We start from the raw sequence: 18092 nt of genomic DNA, 5'->3' as shown, positions 1-18092 counted from the left end.
TGAAAAATCTCAAATATTTCTCCCTCAGTCTCAATTTAAGTGTATTCTTTTCAACATGGCTTTGATTTCTTGATTATTAGTACTTCTTCTTTATATATTTGATTTGGGGTAGTAAGATTATGCTTGATGTGAATATCACGTGTTGGGCAAATTAACTAAAATGACTTTCTCGAAAGATTTAAAGAATATTTTAATATATTTGGACATTACTTTTTAATTGATATTTGATCCATAATATTAAAAATAAGTCTATTTCTTGAATTTATTTCTTGGACTCATTTTTGATCATTAATTTAACTAATTGAATGACGTTTCATGAATTAGACACAAAGCATTCTTGACACTTGGTATTGAGATGGAGATTAGTACCATTTATGGTTTGATTCTCTTGAAATGTCGTTATATAAGTAACAGCAAAAAGTCAAAAAATGAAGATATATAGACCTGTGAACTACTACCAATCAATATTATATTAAACATTTTATTATTTTATATTTGAAAAAATCTTCTTTCTTCTGATGATTTTGATATGCTCATTTCTAGAATTTATTTTTGTACCTTCTTCTTTTCTATATGAAACAACAAAAAATGGCTGTTAACTATTTGGAAGCTTAGATGAAGATCACAGGTTTTTATATACTGTTGGATTTCTGGCCTTTGAATGAAATTTGGATACTAATATTTTGTAACTTGATTTTGCTAATGACTTGACTATTTTGGGAGTGTCCAAAGTCTTATAATATTTTAAATTTAGTAACAAAGAACTTAGGAAACTTAACTAGTTTGTATTTGAGATTGGGAGTTGAATGTCAAAAGCCCTTTGCTGTTGTAGCATGAAAAATACTTCTCTACTACGTGTTTGATGAATTCTAAAGTGTTGATTTAACTCAAAATAGGTATTGTCCATTTTTATGATTGGATATTATTATTATTATTATTATTATTATTATTATTATTATTATTATTATTATTATTATTATTATTATTATAGGTGAAGATATTTTGAAACTTGTGGAATTTTTGGATATCTTATTAAATAAATTTCTTCCGTTGTAAGTTTGCTCCTCCCAAAGGGGGTTCTGATGTAATTCTTGAGCTTTTCCTCTTTGTATTTACTTTTGAGAATTGGGTTATTTTACTTTTTCTTGATTCTTGTTTGTTCTGTTTCTATTGTTTGGAAGGGCTAGATTCTCAACATTTATCTTGTTTCAGTTCTACATCCCGTATAATGGTCAAATCAACCAACTAAATTTAAAGTTTGAAGGCCATCTGTGTTTTAAGTTAGGAGGGTCTATAGTTTATGCTTGAGCCGATTAAAATAATTTGGGATTGAATCGCATTGTTGTTTTGTCCACATTGTTTTCATAAGAGTAAAATTATTTGTCTTGGTCTCTAGAGACTTTCAATTAAATATATTGGGGGTCTCTCTTTATATTCTTTCATAAAAAAAAATCCTCATCCTTTTCTATTCAGGCATATCAAATGTTGACTCTTGCATGATAGTTAGGTAACAAGGAAAATTAAGTAGCCTATTTTAAGTCTTAACAAATATTTGAGGATTCTGACATCATTTTTGGAAGTTCTGAATATGAAAATATTAGACCATGGTAATTTCTATCAAACTCATGTTGGATGATGTAACAGACTCGAGACTTTTATCTAAAAAACCAAGTTTTGTACCAACAACAAAAAAAGTGATAACCCTTTTCTCTTTCTGTGTTTGTTGAACAGTTGTATAAAGAATTTTTTTTTTTTTTTGGAAGATATGGACAACAAAGGGAGAAAAAAAATTGGTAAACTTTTTTTTTTTTTTTTTTAAACTTAATGTTTTCATAGATTAGTCGTTCTTAAAACGTCAATAATTCGTGTCTTATTGGAGGGAGCGCTAGGAGAGAAGCCTTACTTTGGAGGGGATAACTTTGGCTTTGTGGATATTGCTCTTCATTGGGTTCTACACTTGGTTTTATGCCTATGAGACTTATGGTAACTTCAGCGCAGAGGCTGAGTGTCCAAAGTTTGTGTCTTGGGCCAAGAGGTGCATGCAGAGGGAGTCTGTTGCCAAGTCTTTGCCTGATCAATGTAAGGTCTATGAGTTTATTCAATGGTTAAGACAGAAAATTGGAATTGAATAAACAAATGCATATGCAGTTGTGCTTCATAATGTATTTAAAAGAAGACACTTTATTGTGCCTTCTTGAGTTGAATTTTCAAGATTTGAGAAGTTTGTTTGGTCATAGTGCAAGGTCTAGTTTTACTTCACTTGTAATAAAGGACTCTCTGGTGTGTCTTGTTTGAGTGTTGTTTATGTAACACCCCGAGTTTTCAGGATTTATTATGTGCATTACAATTGATTTCATTTTTCTTATAAATATCTTCTTGAGCCAATTATATAATTCAAGTGACAAAGGGTTTATTCTCTATAGAGTTTAAAATAAAGAGGTGTTATGTGCAATTTCAAGAAAATAGCCTTTATATCCTAGTCATTGGATCCATGAGATTTTTTTTCTAGCATTAGATGAAATTTACCCTCTTTTTTTTCCTAGTAGCTACTCCATTTTCTATACTAAAGTCTAAAGCTCAAACCCTAGCTCTTCACTTTTCTCATGAGAAATCAAATCCTCTTTGTTGAATACTTCATATTTTCCGTTTAAACCAAGAATTTAACCTTTGTTTTGAAAGATTCAAAAGTCATTGCTCTCACTTGTGGTAAGAATTGAAATCCAATTTTTGTTGCACAACTGTTAGTATTTCTATCATAACTTTTTATCTATAACTATGATTAAGGTGATTCAAAAGGCTGTAGAAAGATATAAAAATTACCCACAACTTTCGTGTTTTACAAAAATTCTAATTCCTTTGTTTACTATGTCAAAAATGATATGCGATGCAGGATATAACTGCTGTCCAGATTTTTCTACTTAAGAACTAGGAATAGCGGTGACCCATTTAGTCCCGTTTTTGTTCGTCATGATTTAGCTCTTATATATTTAAGCTCCAGACCTTAAGTAAGTATTCTATTATGTATTTAAGATACATAAGGCACTTGTAAACGCTAAGGATGTCGACATATTTGCTTGATCGTTGCTTTGGGGATTTATAACTTCTTGATGTTTGTTTGAGCTTTAGAAGCACTAAAGCTCCAAGGTTTGCACCTAAACTTGAACTTTTCTTTCAATTTATTTTGTTTGAGATATTGTGAGAAGCTTGAATTTTGGTGAAATAGTATCTACTTTAAATTGTTGTCATATTGATTTGTTGCTACTTTAATAGGATACTAGCTTTGTTGGTTGACAAAGAATATCTTGAGACACTTCAATATGATAACGTTATCATTGAGGGTATAATTTTGTAATTGAGTTATGAGTATGTTAAAATCACATTGGTGTTATGTGAAGTATTTTTGTAAGACGACTTAATTCGCCCACACATATGGATTGCTTGAGCATTATTGCATTCTTGTCGGGACATTGTCCTTCTTGTGATAGTGACCTTGTCACTTATAATGACATACCTAATGGTATTGTTTGGATCTTGCCCATCTTGACTTTGGATTTACATTTCATCTTAACGATGGACTTTTGTCCATTTTCGAGTATGAGTGGAAAGCCACTTTCAACATGGCTCTTGATTCTCTTTATTATTGGGTGACGACCCTTCTCGATTTCGGATCTTGCTCATCTTGACTTTGGATTTACATTTCGTCTTGATGATGGAGTTTTGTCCATTTTTGAGTATGAGTGGAAAGCCAATTTCAACATAGTTCATGATTCTCTGGATTATTAGGTGCATGGTTCATGATTCTCTGGATTATTAGGTGATTACCCTTCTTGATTTGGGCTTCGGTCCTTCTTGTTATTTGATTATGCTTGATGTGATAGCATGACGTATGTGTTAGGCGAAATTAACTAACTGAATGACTTTCTTGATTTAGCTTGGGAAGCTTTCTTGACTCTAGAGATATGAATATTGTCATTTGGAACTACTTCTTGGGTTGATATTTGATTCTCTTGAATATCATATATAGCTTACTTTGATAAGTCTATTCCTTGAATTTAGTTCTTGGACTCATTTTTGATACGTAGCTCACTATTAATTTAACTAATTGAATGACGTTTCATGAATTAGCTTCGAAAGCATTCTTGACACTTGGTATTTGAACTATTAGTATCTTGAACTATCTTATGGTTTGGTGGTTCTCTTGAAATGTCGTACATTGATTAAGTACTTGATGATAAATCGGACAAACTTATGTTGAAAATTTACTTCTTGTATATATTTGATACATAGCTCACTATTCAATTAACTAATCGGTGGACTTTTTTGATTTAGCTTTGAAAGCTTCTTGACATTTGAAATTTTGAATATTGATATTGAACTATTTTATTATTTGATATTTGATTCTCTTGAAACAATTGTACCTTCATTAAGTACTTGATGATGATTTTGATATGCTTATTTCTAGAATTTATTTTTGTACTCCTTACTTAGCATACTTTTTTATATGAAATGTTAGTTAAGTTTATGTGCTACTAAGCTTTATGCTTAGCAATAGTTTGTTACTATCGTAGGTGATGTTCCGAGGGAGACTTAAGGATGGCCATTTGAAGTAGACTATTTGAAAGCTTAGATGAAGATCATATTTGCATGAGCATGTTCATTTTGTATACTTTTGGGGACTTCTACGGGATCCATGTGATACACTTAGATATACACTTTTGAATGAAATTTGGATCATGATACTAATATTTTGTAACTTGATTTTGCTGAATGACTTGACTATTTTGGGAGTGTCCATGTCCAAGTCTTATAATATTTTAAATTTAGTACTTATGTTGAACTTAGGAAACTTAACTAGTTTGTATTTGAGATTGGGAGTTGAATGTCATGCTTGTATGAGCTTTGGATGTTGTAGCATGAAAAATACTTCTCTACTACGTGTTTGATGAATTCTAAAGTGTTGATTTAACTCAAAATAGGTGTTGTCCATTTTTATTATTATTATTATTATTATTATTATTATTATTATTATTATTATTATTATTATTATTATTATTTTAGGTCCTACTATGTTGAGATGTTATATTTTGAAACTTGTTCACATGAGCCTATTTTTGCTACTAAATTATTACGAATATCTTATTAAATAAATTTCTTCTGAACGTTGTAAGTATGAAATTTGCTTTTGTTTCGTAAGTGACATCCTCCCAAAGGGGTGCTACAGTTTATGTAGTTTGTGTATGTAATTCTTGAGCTTTTCCTCTTTGTATTTACTTTTGATAATTGAGTTATTTTACTTTTTCTTGATTCTTGTTTGTTTTGTTTCTATTGTTTGGAAGGGCTAGTTCTATTCTCAACATTTATCTTGTTTCAGTTCTACATCCCGTATAATGGTCAAATCAAACCAGGCTAACTTTTATGTATGTACCAACTAAATTGTAAAGTTGCTGAAGGCCTACTCCTCTGTGTTTTAAGTTAGGAGGGTCTATAGTTTATGCTTGAATAGTCTTCCCTTCGTCTCAATTTATGTGATACGTATCGAATTTCCAGAGTCAAACGAGTTTTCTTTGTCCACATTCTTTTCATAAGAGTAAAATTATTTGTCTTTTGCGTCTCTAGAGATTCTTTCAATTAAATATACTGGGGGTCTCTCTTTATATTCTTTCATAAAAAAAAATCCTCATCCTTTTCTATTCACACGGCATATCAAATGCCTCTGACTCTTGCATGATAGTTAGGTAACAAGGAAAATTAAGTAGCCTATTTTAAGTCTTAAAGCAAATATTTGAGGATTCTGACATTGACATGCGTTTGGAAGTTCTGAATATGAAAATATTAGACTACATTATTTCTATCAAACTCATGTTGGATGATGTAACAGAGCAACGACACAGAATTGATTGAACTTTGCTGGTAGTAACGTACGGAGATGATGTAGATATTACGGTTCTCTCTAACGGGTCATTCGGTACGTTATTGTTGTTACATTTCAATTTTCCAGGGCCGGTTCATACGCAAGGCAGGTAAGGCAATGGCCAGGCCCCACTTTTTTTTAAGACCTAGTATATCTATATGTGTAGTTTACTATTTTAAAAAATTTGTAATCCTACGTTAACTTTGAAGAGGAAATGTATAATAGTAACTTTTTCCTTTGTTTTTTTTTTTTTTTGGGGGGGGGGGGGGGGGTGGTGGTGAGGGGGGGAGTGTGGGGGGATTAATTGGGGGTTATTTTGTAGGAAAAGTGTAATAGTAATTTCTTCCCTTTTATGGGGGAGTAGATACCGTTGACAGCATAATTGGGGGAATGGAAAAACTTTTCTAGGTAATTGTAGATTTGTAGTATCCTTATTTATTTGGGTAACTATTCATTTGCCCATATTTACTTATTTCCTTCTCCCTTTTATTATTCTTGTACTCTTATCGTTTGGTATGCGGGATAAGGTAGGATATCCCCGGATTAAATTTGAGATAAAATTTATACCTTGTTTGGTAATTTATCTCAACCAAACAAGGTACAAGATTTATTCCAAACTTAATCTTGGATAACCCATCTTATCCGATCAAGCTTGAGTATTATTTTATCCTCCTCAACAGAGATAAATTAGTTCAGAGATTATAATCTCAGGACTATAATACCGGGATAAGTTAGTTTGCGTACCAACCAACTTGAAAATTCTCAAGTCTCCTACACACCTAAAAATATATATGATGATCTTTTTTTTTTTTTTAATAAAAAAATAATTAGAACTTCATGAAGTTTGATTGAGGACCGTCTTGTTGAAACGGCCCTGTAATTTTCAAGAGTCAATTCTACTTGTTTTTGGAGCTAAGAATCAGATGAATTCAATATTTTAAAATTAAAATATATTGAAAAAGTAAACGAAAAGTATTATAAGTTGTTATTCTTCTCATATATTTTAAAATGTTAGTCAAAGTTTACATATTTTGACTCTTGAGAGGCGAATGTGACAAGTATTTTGGGACGAGAAAGTACTAGTTTGGAAAACAATAAGGACTATTAGAACTCCAAGTTAAAGAAGAGGGATAATTTTGAGTTTAAGCCCAAAATTATAATCTTAATTTTAACATACGAAAACAATTTTTTTAAAACTATACATATGGGGTCGGTAAAAGAGACAAGGTGGGCAATCATATCGCTACCAACACGTGAAGTATTGGCAATTAGGTACTCTATTAATAAACGAAAAAGGTACAATATTTCTTTTAGGAAGGGGCGCGGGGTGTAGAGAGAGGAGGGAAGAAGATTATTCTTGCCGATTCAATTTATTTGGCATTTGACTTAGATTAAAGTCTAAGAAAGAAAAAGAAAAAAAAAGGTCTTTGAAATTCGTAATTATAAGTACGATATAGTACAAGACTTTTAAAATGAATAATATTAATATATTTAATATTCATTTGACTATATAAATTATACTAAAGAAATATGGAAAATATTTTTGTTAGGATTAATAAAAAATATAGTAACAAATAAATTGGAACAAATGGAGTAGTATTAATTATTAATATTAAATAGGCTAAGATTTCAAAGGGAAAGAGGGAAAACTAGAACGGTTAAAAATTTGTCCCCACCGAATATTTACATCAAAGTCAATACAACTTACTAGTTATTACGATTAAGTGATAATAAAGTGCAATTTCTATATTCAAACATATGAGGAGTTTTTAAGACAAGAACGTTGGGGTGCCTCTATTGCTCGAACTCTACTATAGACCACGTGACGAAAGCGCTGACCTATTAGACTATATTTGTTAGTTAGCCCATTCAGAAAAATCTTGAACATTTTAGTTTCGCAAAAGTAGGACGTATACATACTTTTGCTAAAATTTAGCATATTTTAGGAGAAGCTTACTAGTACTTTTGTATTTCATGCTAAGCTATTATATTATACACATTTGTGATTTGACCATCAATTATGGAGAACATAGCCTAAAATATTATTCTCTTTATCTCAAATTGTTAATCATTTTCACCGTAGAAGAATCAAACAAAATGAAGCTTGGCTAAACCTTTTTTTTTTTTTTTTTTGGATAACCCATAAATATTTTATTCACAAACAGAAAAGAGCCAGTACACCTACAGAGCACTAAATTTCATAGCCACCTGTCAGGAAGAGTTCTATATCCTCTAGGCTTCCAACCGAAAACTAAATAGAAGAAAATTTGGTGAATTGTTCTAATGCATCTCTGAGCCTTTCTAAATCCTCTATACTTAGCTATCTTGCCTACAAATTCTGTCTTTATATGTGTAATCACTATATCTGTATTAACATTTGTACCTCTATACAATTTTTAGTTCCTTGCTCTCCAAACGTGGTAGATAACAACACTCCAAATAGCAGCAACTATCTCTTTGTAGAATTGTTTCTAATGTTTCCTTTTGATCATTTCTAAAACCTGCTTCACATCTCCAGTGTGCACTTGTACACCTGCCTGCCCATTGCAGTATCCAGTGACGCCATATTTGAATATTTTAACATGCATGATTGAATAAAAAGTTCAATCATACACGCGACGTAAGGCATTTCCGATTAGGTGAAGAAAATCCAAATCACAAAAAGTTCAAGAGCAGTGTAAGTGAGGAAAGGCAATCAACCCGAGGTGTCATTTATAGAATTTATTTTTTTATTTTAATTAAAATTTAGTTTTATAACTTTTAAAAAAATTATTTTTCTTTTAAAATATTTTGACCAACTAAATATAAAACTTATGAAAAAAATACTTTTTGAATTTTTTTCCACCAATATTACCAAACACTCCCTAAGATTAGAAGTCCCAAGCAGTCCCAAGCAGTGTGAAAATCCCAATAGCATATCCCTAGTAGCCTAGTAGGTAAGCCATAACGTAATAAGTCGGTTAGTCCATTGACATAATTGTTTACTCATCTCGAATCTCCCCTCTCTTTGTTTTTCATATTTTGTTGACTAACAATTTGACAATACGAATACCACAAAATTATCAATTTTAAGAAATAACTCTCCAGTCTCCCCTCTCAAGACTTGGAGTACATTTCAGAATCCAACCTTTTTTCCGCTTTAATTAAAAAGCTGAGAAAGGGACTTTGATATATTTCCTAGTAAATTATATATAATACAAATTGTATCAATAAAACCTAAAGAAGAGACGCATATTCCTCCATGTTTAGGGAACATCCACCACATACCACACGGCCTTTTTTGTACATTCCAAAGAATATTGGTTTCCATCCGGTTAATAAGTCAATGATTTGTCCAAGAAGCGGAATTAGAAATTTATAGAATGGGATTTAGAAAATACTAGAATGGCACAATTAGAATTTAAACATGTGATATAAAGCAACTTTTGAATTCTTGTACTGCTTCACTAATTTTATTTTAATTATATCAAAGGAGTTTAACAGCTTATATATAATTCAAAAGATCATTTGCACCCTATTTACATGTATGAGCGGAGCTAGAGGGTGCAAGAAGATAATTCATCAGAAAATTCTATTGTATATACAATATTAATATTATTTTTATTTTAAGTTTGAAGGGCAAATATGAGCTAGTCCATTCATGATGAGCAATTTGAGATCAAATTTAAATCGAGGGCATATTTGTTCTATTTCCCATAATTAAGGGACAAATATGAACCAACCCACTAGTAATAAAGATATATTTGAGACCAAAATTAAATTTTTACTCTATTACCCATAATTAAGGGGCATTTTTGACCCTTTTCCCATAAACAAATTATATAAAGGTACCAAAAATTTGGGGGTGAGAGAGCCAATAATTTATAATGGCAAAAAATTGGAAGAGAGTGGAGAATCGAGTCTATTTGGATTGCAGAGACTTAGTAGCTCAGTTGGTTGTCTATCTGAACTTTTACCTTATTAGAATTTTCACGTTGTAATCTCCTCCCCCAATGTAATTAAAATAAAATAAAAAGAGTCTGTTTGGATTGACTTATTTTAGGTGTTTTCAAGCCAAAATAGCTTTTAAGCACTTTTATAATATTTGAACAAAATTTAAAAAAAAATCTTTTAAGCACTTGTTTAAAATCAAAACAATAAAAATAACTAAAAGTCATAAGCTAAAATTTTTAAATTATGATTTTTAGCTTATAAATCAAAAGCCATCGGGTTATATGTAAGCGTGAAGTCTAATGTACGGCCATGTGACGAATGTGATGACATATATGTATGTACTCCACAGAAAAATCTCGAATATTACCTATTTTAAGGGATTAAAAAGGTTTAAAAAGATGTGTGAACACCCCAATGGGCCACAGCAAAATGTCGAAAATTAAAGGCATTCAAGTTCTATATATAGGCCTGTGAAGTAAACCATTACCCATCAGTATTAGCAATTGCAAAAAAATCATCTTTCTTCTTTCTTCTTCTTCACACAACAAAAATGGCTAACGACGAGGTAGTTTTGTTGGATTTCTGGCCTAGCATGTTTGGTATGAGGCTAAGGATTGCATTAGCTGAAAAAGAGATAAAATATGAGTACAAAGAAGAGGATTTGAGGAACAAAAGCCCTTTGCTTTTACAGATGAATCCTATCCACAAGAAAATCCCAGTTTTGATTCACAATGGAAAACCCATCTGTGAGTCAATTATTGGAGTTGAGTACATTGATGAAGTGTGGAAGGATAAAGCTCCTTTGCTCTCTTCTGATCCTTATGAGAGAGCACAAGCTAGATTCTGGGCTGACTACATTGACAAGAAGGTAATTTATTTGGAATTGAATCATTGTTGTTTTGTGTTGTGTTGTTAGATTTTCACATTGGTTGTATGAAATGTTATTTTCTTGTGTCTTGGTTAATCGTGACCTAATGAGTTATAGTTTTGGGGTAAATTAGGTCAATGTTAACATGTTATCCCCAAATGTTCAGTCCTACGCGTGGGGGGTATTAGTTGAAGAAATGGAATATTGTCTCGTTATATAGTCTTGGTTACTCTTCACTTCACAATCTAGTTCTCAGCGCTCCAGATGCTCAGTCCTAGGCTTGTGGGTGTTAAGAGTTTTACATTGAAGAAATATAATATTGTCTCGTTATGTGGTCTTGGTTAATCCTATTACTCATTTCATAAGTTAGGTTCCCTCTCCAAACAGAGGTGGATCCAGAATTTCAACTGCTAATTGTTGCATTTTAGTGAATTTTTACGCATAAATTTATGCTCCGTATGACAAGTACTAGCTTCAGATGAAGCTGCCACCTTTCATGAACAATAAGCTGCATCCGCCCCTGGCTCCAAACGCTCAGTCCTAGGCACGAGGTTGTCAGAGTTTCACGTTAGTTGAAGAACTGGAATTTGGTCTTGTTATACAGTCTTGGTTAATCTTCGCTTTATATGCTAGGTTCCGCTATTGTCTAAGGTCCATTTTCTTAACATGTCTGGCGAGGACTTTTATCTTAGTTTTGTGGCAAGAAGTGATAACCTTTTCTTTTTCTGTGTTTGTTGAACAGTTGTATGATTCCTCAAGGAAGATATGGACAACAAAGGGAGAAGAGCAGGAGGCAGCTAAGAAAGAATTCATAGAAGTCCTTAAAGTATTGGAGGGAGCACTAGGAGAGAAGCCTTACTTTGGAGGGGATAACTTTGGCTTTGTGGATATTGCTCTAATTGGTTTCTACACCTGGTTTCTTGCTTTTGAGACTTATGGTAATTTCAGCACAGAGGCTGAGTGCCCAAAGTTTGTGGCTTGGGCCAAGAGGTGCTTGCAGAGGGACAGTGTGGCCAAGTCTTTGCCTGACCAACATAAGGTCTATGAGTTTGTAAAAATTCTTAGGGAGAGGTTTGGAATTGAATAAACATAAGCTTATACAATTATGCATCATAATGTATTAAGAAAAAGGCACTTTGCTGTGCCTTCTTGAGTTGTTTCAAGATTTTATTTGGTCATATTGTAAGTCAGTTCTACTTGTGATAAAGACTCTTAGATGTGTCTTGTTGAGTGTTGGCTTTTGTAATTTTCCTCTTTATAATGAGAAGTTATCACTTTTTCCATGGGCATCATCTATATCACAAAAAAGTGATCTACTTTATGATCAGGAACATAATAAGCTGATGACAGTTCCATTATTTTACTTGTTGATTCTTGTTGGTTCTGTTTTTAATTGTGTCAAAGAGCAGTGGATTCTCACCACTTATCTTGTTTCAATTTTAAATCCCATTTTGTGATCAAATTAAACCAGGTTCACTTTTAAAATGGTTGCAAAGGATCTAGCAGTCCGGAAGCGAATCTAGTTGAGTTTTATGGGTTTAATTGAACTCATTGCTTTTGGCTCGAACTATATTAAAAAGAGCAGCATGATGCACAATGCATTCTGTGTTTATGCAGGGTTCGGGAAAGGACTTCACATAAGGGGGTGTGATGGCGGATCCAGGATTTTCACTGAGGGGGGTTCGAAAAATAAAAATGTAGTGATTGAGATTTGAACTTGGAATCTCAAGGTGAATTTTGAACACCCTAAACAACTTTACTAACCTCTTTTCTTGATTTTAGGGTGTTCAAAATCTAGATATGAACATCAAAAATGAAAATATACCTTATATATATGGTGTCAGTCCCTGATGATGAAGGCTGCTTCACTAAAGACAAAGATCAATGGTTGATTCCATGGTTCGACCGAAGACAACTTAATGTTGCTCCAAGGATCCCTTTCTAGCTCGAACCATGTACATATGCAACAACACAAACAAATACTGTCTTATAATTTCACATTCATTTTGAACGGTTTCTAAATTCTGGAATTGTTTATGTCCAGCACCAACTAAATAGTGAAGTTGCAAAAGGCCCACTCTAGTGGTCTACAGTATTAGTGGAGCATCAGGATGCAGCAGGTTTATCAGGTTTTCTATTTGCTGTATGATGATTGAGGTAATTCAGAAGGCAACAATGGTGATTTGTCCTTCCAAACCTCATCAATGTACTCAACAATGATGAGGGACTCGGAGATTGGCTTTCCATTGTGAATCAAGACTGGGATTTTCTTATGAATTGGATTCATTTGTAGGAGTAGAGGACTTTCGTTCATCAAGTCTTGTTCATTGTATTCATGTTGGATGCCCTTCTCAGCCAGGGCAATCCTGACCCTCATCCCATTCATGCTCACATATGTGTCCAAAAAGGACAACTTCGTCAGCCATTTTCTTGCTTAAACTTTAAAGATTATTGTTAAGTGGATTTGCAAGAAATAATGTAGACCAGAATGTGTGCTCTGTGTTGAAGGCAAGTCTAATGATGATGCATGTATATATACAAGGGGATGAACCAGTGGCAGGCGCAAAATTTTCATATAAAGAAGCAAGTACAAAAATAAGCTACAGGGATTCAAAATATAAAACATTTTTTTTTTTTTTTTACCTATCTATCCAACTAATTTTCGTGAAGGGAAAGTGACACCCCTTTGTTGCTCCACCACATGAACGAACCACTTAAAGGTTATGATGGTATAGTAAATATTCATCCATTTAAGAATGATAGGTATCTGTTTGAGCATCGTGAATAGAATTATTTTAGGTAAGGAGCGCTTTATTCTAAAATTGAACTTACATCAATCCAAACTAAGTAGGCCTGCAAGGAAACACCGAATAAGATACATATATATATATATATATATATATATATATATATATATATATATATATATGGAAGGGGACGAGATTTGCCAAAGTTGGTGAGGCATGTGGACCATTTGGTTGTCTTTTTTGGTACATTTTATTTTGATTGTCGCCCACAAAAAATAGTAAATACATAATTTTTATTATTATCTCCAAGAAATTTATAAAATTTTAAACTTATCGGTAATAAAGACAATTAGTCAGAATCAAGAAAAAAGCATCTGAGGTAAGTGCATCGTCAAAAACTCCTATCTTTATCTACGTGACCCACTAGGCACTAACTGTATAGGAATTAGACAAATAACAGCAAATTGGGGAAAAAGAGGTGCACTTAAAATTGAACTCTATTATTTTGTGCTTATCAGAATGAGTCCATTGATAATTAAAAGTAAAAAGAATATAAAATTGCATAAATGATTTTTGCCCTTTTTAAATTTTCTCTCTTTTTTTAACCGAACGATGAGATGACGTGTTTTTAAAGCGTACAAGCTTCGTATTCAATCTAAATATAATCCAAATATGTCATTTTGATCCTTATTGAAAGTGGGCAATTATATCACATCTTAGCACAGATGGAAAATAATATACCTTTTAAAAAATTAAAAGTTCATGGAAGTCCCAAAACTTGTAAGGATTAATCTTTTTTTTTTTTTCTTCTAATCCTTCAGTATATATAGTAGATATAAAGACAATTCTAGATTATTGCAACCTACAGAATTTTTATTTTATTTTTTTCTAGTTTTACCTTCTAAGCTTCTACTTTTGTATAAGTAGACTACTTTTTGTATTTGAAGTTTGCCATATGATGATTGAGCTAATAGTGAAGATACTCAAATATTACTACCTGTTTTAATAAATGAAGAGAGAAGACGAAGCGATATAAAGAAGCAGTCTCGTAGTAGAAAGCAAAATCTCCAATATTACAATTATTCACTGTCTAAAATGCCAAGTAGTAAACAGGACTTTACTACTTTCTACATAAAGCAAACCAAATTATCAAAACACAAACACAACTGTTCAGGTTTCCTCTCTGAACTCAAAAGAAGATAAAAAGTACAAGAACAATAGATATATCGAATTCAGAACTGGATCCAGAATGAGTGTGATCTTATTATATGCAAACATTTTAAATTTCTTTTACATGTAACATAGTACGAACTTGAAACAATATGTTCGATCGATCGAACCTGTAGAACCCACTCCAAATCCGTCTCTGTGACGTTTAGGCAATGCCCCGCCTTTGTCTCAACATGACAACAAAATCATAGACTTTGTCAGGGTCAGCAAGAGACTTGGAGACACTTTCCTTTTGCATACACTTTTTGGCCCATGCCACAAATTTAGGACACTCTGCTTCTATGCTAAAGTTTCCAAATTTGTCATAAGCAGGGAACCAGGTGTAGTAAGGAATAAGGAACATATCCACAAACCCAAAATTTTCTCCATCAAAGTATGGCTTGTCTCCCAATTCCCCTTCCAACACCTTGAGGCACTCTATGAATTCTTTATTGGCTGCTTCTTGCTCCTCCACTTTACAAGTCCAGATTTTCCTTCCAGTATCATATACCTGCATACTCCCAAACAAAGAAAAAAAGTATACTGTATAAGCTTTTTTAAAAAGATATCAGATTTAGCTCATAACAAAAGATTAAATAAACAAATGAGATATGATTTTGAATTAGCTCAATGTCCATCTTGACCAATCAAATTCTATGGAGTAACTATGGCCTCGCACATTTATTGATTCAATTTGTTTTAACTTGCCCAATTTAGTCCTAACACGTTTATTGATTCAACCTATTTTAACTCGCCAAATTAATTTAGTGCAACTCGCCTATTGGACATTCCTAATCACTTCCTTGACATTATAATATGGCAAAACCGTCTAATCAGCCCTTGTACTATCCGAAATTGATCAATCTTTCCATGCGTTAAAATTTTGTTCTAATATCACGTTTGGAGCTTAAAAAATACTTGTTTTTGTTGGGTTTTATTGATAGGTTGAATGTGAAATGAGGAAAGGTGGAAAAATGAGTTGTTCCCTCGCTTTTATAAAATAAGATTTGTCTCCTCATAAGCCATAGAAAAGAAGATCTTCTACTTAAAAGTAAAAGCACTCATTCTTGTTGCTAAATGGTTAAGAAGAGGGTCTCCCCTCGCGCCATCGTCATCGCTTGGCTTTGGCTTCAGTCAAATGACTGATTGATAATCTTTTTGGACCAAATTTTCTTTAATTTTAATTATTTAATTAATTATTATTTATTTAATTAATTAATTAAAATACCCAGATCTGTGACCCGAATCCGCGTGTCTGACCCGTGACCTTTTTTGTTCCGTATTATTTTAAATTTCCCACCAGTTGTAACAGATTTTGTGAAAGGTTGCAAACCTTTTCCCAACCAATGCATTAATGGCTATAAATTCCAGTTAATACTCAGATTATTACTTACGAATTTTCTGATATTCTCTATTCTTCTACTCTCTTAAAAGTTTTCTTTTCTGTGTTATACCGTCGTTGAGTGGTTCGCCCGACACGGAAGTTTTTGAGACTAACACACCGGTGAGTGAAATCTTTCTATCCTGGGAGGATATATTCCACATTCAACCTCGGGGTACTTGAGGGGAATAATTTCCTTAAGGATACACTGTTCATTCAGTGGGCTAGATTTCTGTTCCGTAAAAATATTTCGTATACTTTTTCTGATTATTTTTCCAGATTCTGTTTTCCATTGGTTTATACTTTCTGATTTTGTAAAGTTAATGGTTTCTGGAAATTTTGCTAAATTATTGTTTCGTAATACAGTTTAATAACAGTTTTTGCCCTTGATCCCTAATGGAAATCCAATCTTAAGTAAATCTTAAACCACATGATCAAAGTTGAGGAGTAAATTTGGACTTTTTTTCCGAAGAATTTGGACACAGCGAAGGCAAGGTAAAATATGAGACGATATGCTAACGATTGGAGTATAAATTGAGCAATTTAAGATAGTACAACATAAATTTCCACGTTTTCCCTTATAATATAAATCTCGAAATTTGACCAAAAAGCTTTTCTAAACAAACAAAAAAAAGAACATTTTTTAATATTTGCATACCTTTTTGTCAAAATAATCAGCCCAAAACCTAGCATGAGCTCTCCTGTAAGGATCAGAAGGCATCAGAGGTGATTTGTCCTTCCAAACTTCATCTATGTACTCGACAATGATGAGTGACTCACAGATTGGCTTTCCATTGTGAATCAAGACTGGGACTTTCTTATGAATTGGATTCATTTGTAGGAGTAGAGGGGCTTTGTTCATCAAGTCTTGCTCCTTGTATTCATATTGGATCCCCTTATCAGCCAGGGCAATCCTGACTCTCATCCCAAACATGCTCACATCTGTATCCAAAAGGACAACTTCATCAGCCATATGTTTTGCTGACAATTAAGGATTATTGTTTAGTGGAATTGCAAGAAATAATTAATGTAGACTAGAGTATGTGCTTTATGTTGAAATAAGTCTAGTGATGATACCACCTATGTATATATATACAAGGGGACCAACCACCAAAGGTGATGATAATAATTGTTTAGTAAATGGTCTCCTCTTTTTCTTTTTCTTTTTTAATTTCTCCTACACCTTGAATTTTCTAAATATGATTTAAAATTTTTATGAGAAAACGTTAAGTCACTGTTTAAAATTTTGTAAGTCATTGTAAATGTTAGACGTCAACCTAATGTTCTTTTGTAAGGTTGAGAATGTTTGAGCAAACATTTGACTGAGTCTAAATTGTCCCAAATGGTAGTTTTTTAAGAATTATATTTGTAAAACTTTTTAAAATAGCGATAAAATTTAAATAGAGACCTAAAAAAGGTCATTTGTGTAAACATCCTAAAGATGAAGTCGTCTTTAATAGAGAATACTTTTATTCGTAGGTGAAACTTTTCTAACACATATCTGGGTTAGATGGTCGAGGTTTATTGCAAAGTTGGTGTGGAGTATGGAGAGCGTGGACCACGCTAGAAAAGTCTCCGCATACCATTAGAATAGTAGTAGTAGGTACTATACGTACTTTTTATTATTATCTTCGAGAAATATTAAAATTTAAAACCTATAGTTAAAAAAGCTAATTAGTCATAATCAAGCAAAGGAATAGTAGGTTAGTGCATCGACACACATCCCGAAATTTATCCATGTGAAGTGTGAACCAACTGACTATATTCGCATAATAAGTTGACATTTGAAGAAAATTACACTTTGAATCGAACTCGATTACTTTGTGCATCATCATAGCCTTTTTATCACAGTAGATTATATTCCATTGATAATTATTTTAAAAAAAAAAAACATAAATAAAATCGCCTAAATGAACCAAAAATGCGTACAAGCTTCAACTTTCAATCTACACATAGTCCAAATTTGCCATTTTTTTAAGTGGTTAATTATATTACATTTTAGCACTGAAGGAAAATAAATAGATTTATACCGATCTATCATGC

General features: G+C 32.5%; 2 protein-coding genes across 3 annotated transcripts; one reads left to right on the top strand and one right to left on the bottom strand.

Annotated features, from left to right (window-relative positions):
* Positions 1 to 501: 501 nt before the first annotated feature.
* On the top strand, positions 502 to 11995 carry LOC132036217 (probable glutathione S-transferase). 2 transcript variants are annotated; one of them, XM_059426495.1, is made up of 3 exons: positions 502 to 517; positions 10382 to 10712; positions 11455 to 11995. In XM_059426495.1, exons 2-3 carry the CDS (start codon positions 10395 to 10397, stop codon positions 11797 to 11799), a joined length of 663 nt encoding a protein of 220 aa, XP_059282478.1. In that variant the 5' UTR covers positions 502 to 517; positions 10382 to 10394; the 3' UTR covers positions 11800 to 11995. The 2 variants fall into 2 exon arrangements, with proteins under 2 accessions (XP_059282478.1, XP_059282477.1); XM_059426494.1 differs by lacking the exon at positions 502 to 517 and having other exon boundaries at positions 10316 to 10712.
* Positions 11996 to 14508: 2513 nt separating this feature from the next.
* Positions 14509 to 17124, bottom strand: LOC132037395 (probable glutathione S-transferase). Its single transcript, XM_059427906.1, has 2 exons — positions 16708 to 17124; positions 14509 to 15179 (listed from the first exon to the last, which is right to left on the bottom strand). The coding sequence occupies exons 1-2, from the start codon at positions 17020 to 17022 to the stop codon at positions 14835 to 14837; spliced, it is 660 nt and encodes a 219-aa protein (XP_059283889.1). The 5' UTR covers positions 17023 to 17124; the 3' UTR covers positions 14509 to 14834.
* Between the last annotated feature and the right edge of the window lie 968 nt (positions 17125 to 18092).

Source organism: Lycium ferocissimum, chromosome 11 (assembly GCF_029784015.1).
Source record: "Lycium ferocissimum isolate CSIRO_LF1 chromosome 11, AGI_CSIRO_Lferr_CH_V1, whole genome shotgun sequence".
Taxonomy (NCBI): Eukaryota; Viridiplantae; Streptophyta; class Magnoliopsida; order Solanales; family Solanaceae; genus Lycium; species Lycium ferocissimum.
The sequence above is the reverse complement of the archived record's forward strand: the minus strand, read 5'-3'. Positions and strand labels throughout refer to the sequence as shown.

What these genes read in the sequence shown, in the direction of transcription:
- LOC132037395 (XM_059427906.1), bottom strand. Translation starts at nt 17,022, where the DNA reads ATGGCTGATGAAGTTGTCCTTTTGGATACAGATGTGAGCATGTTTGGG. An exon ending in CTGATTATTTTGACAAAAAG is followed by an intron (nt 15,180 to 16,707) that starts GTATGCAAATAT and finishes GGGAGTATGCAG; the next exon opens with GTATATGATACTGGAAGGAA.
- LOC132036217 (XM_059426495.1), top strand. Translation starts at nt 10,395, where the DNA reads ATGGCTAACGACGAGGTAGTTTTGTTGGATTTCTGGCCTAGCATGTTT. An exon ending in CTGACTACATTGACAAGAAG is followed by an intron (nt 10,713 to 11,454) that starts GTAATTTATTTG and finishes TTTGTTGAACAG; the next exon opens with TTGTATGATTCCTCAAGGAA.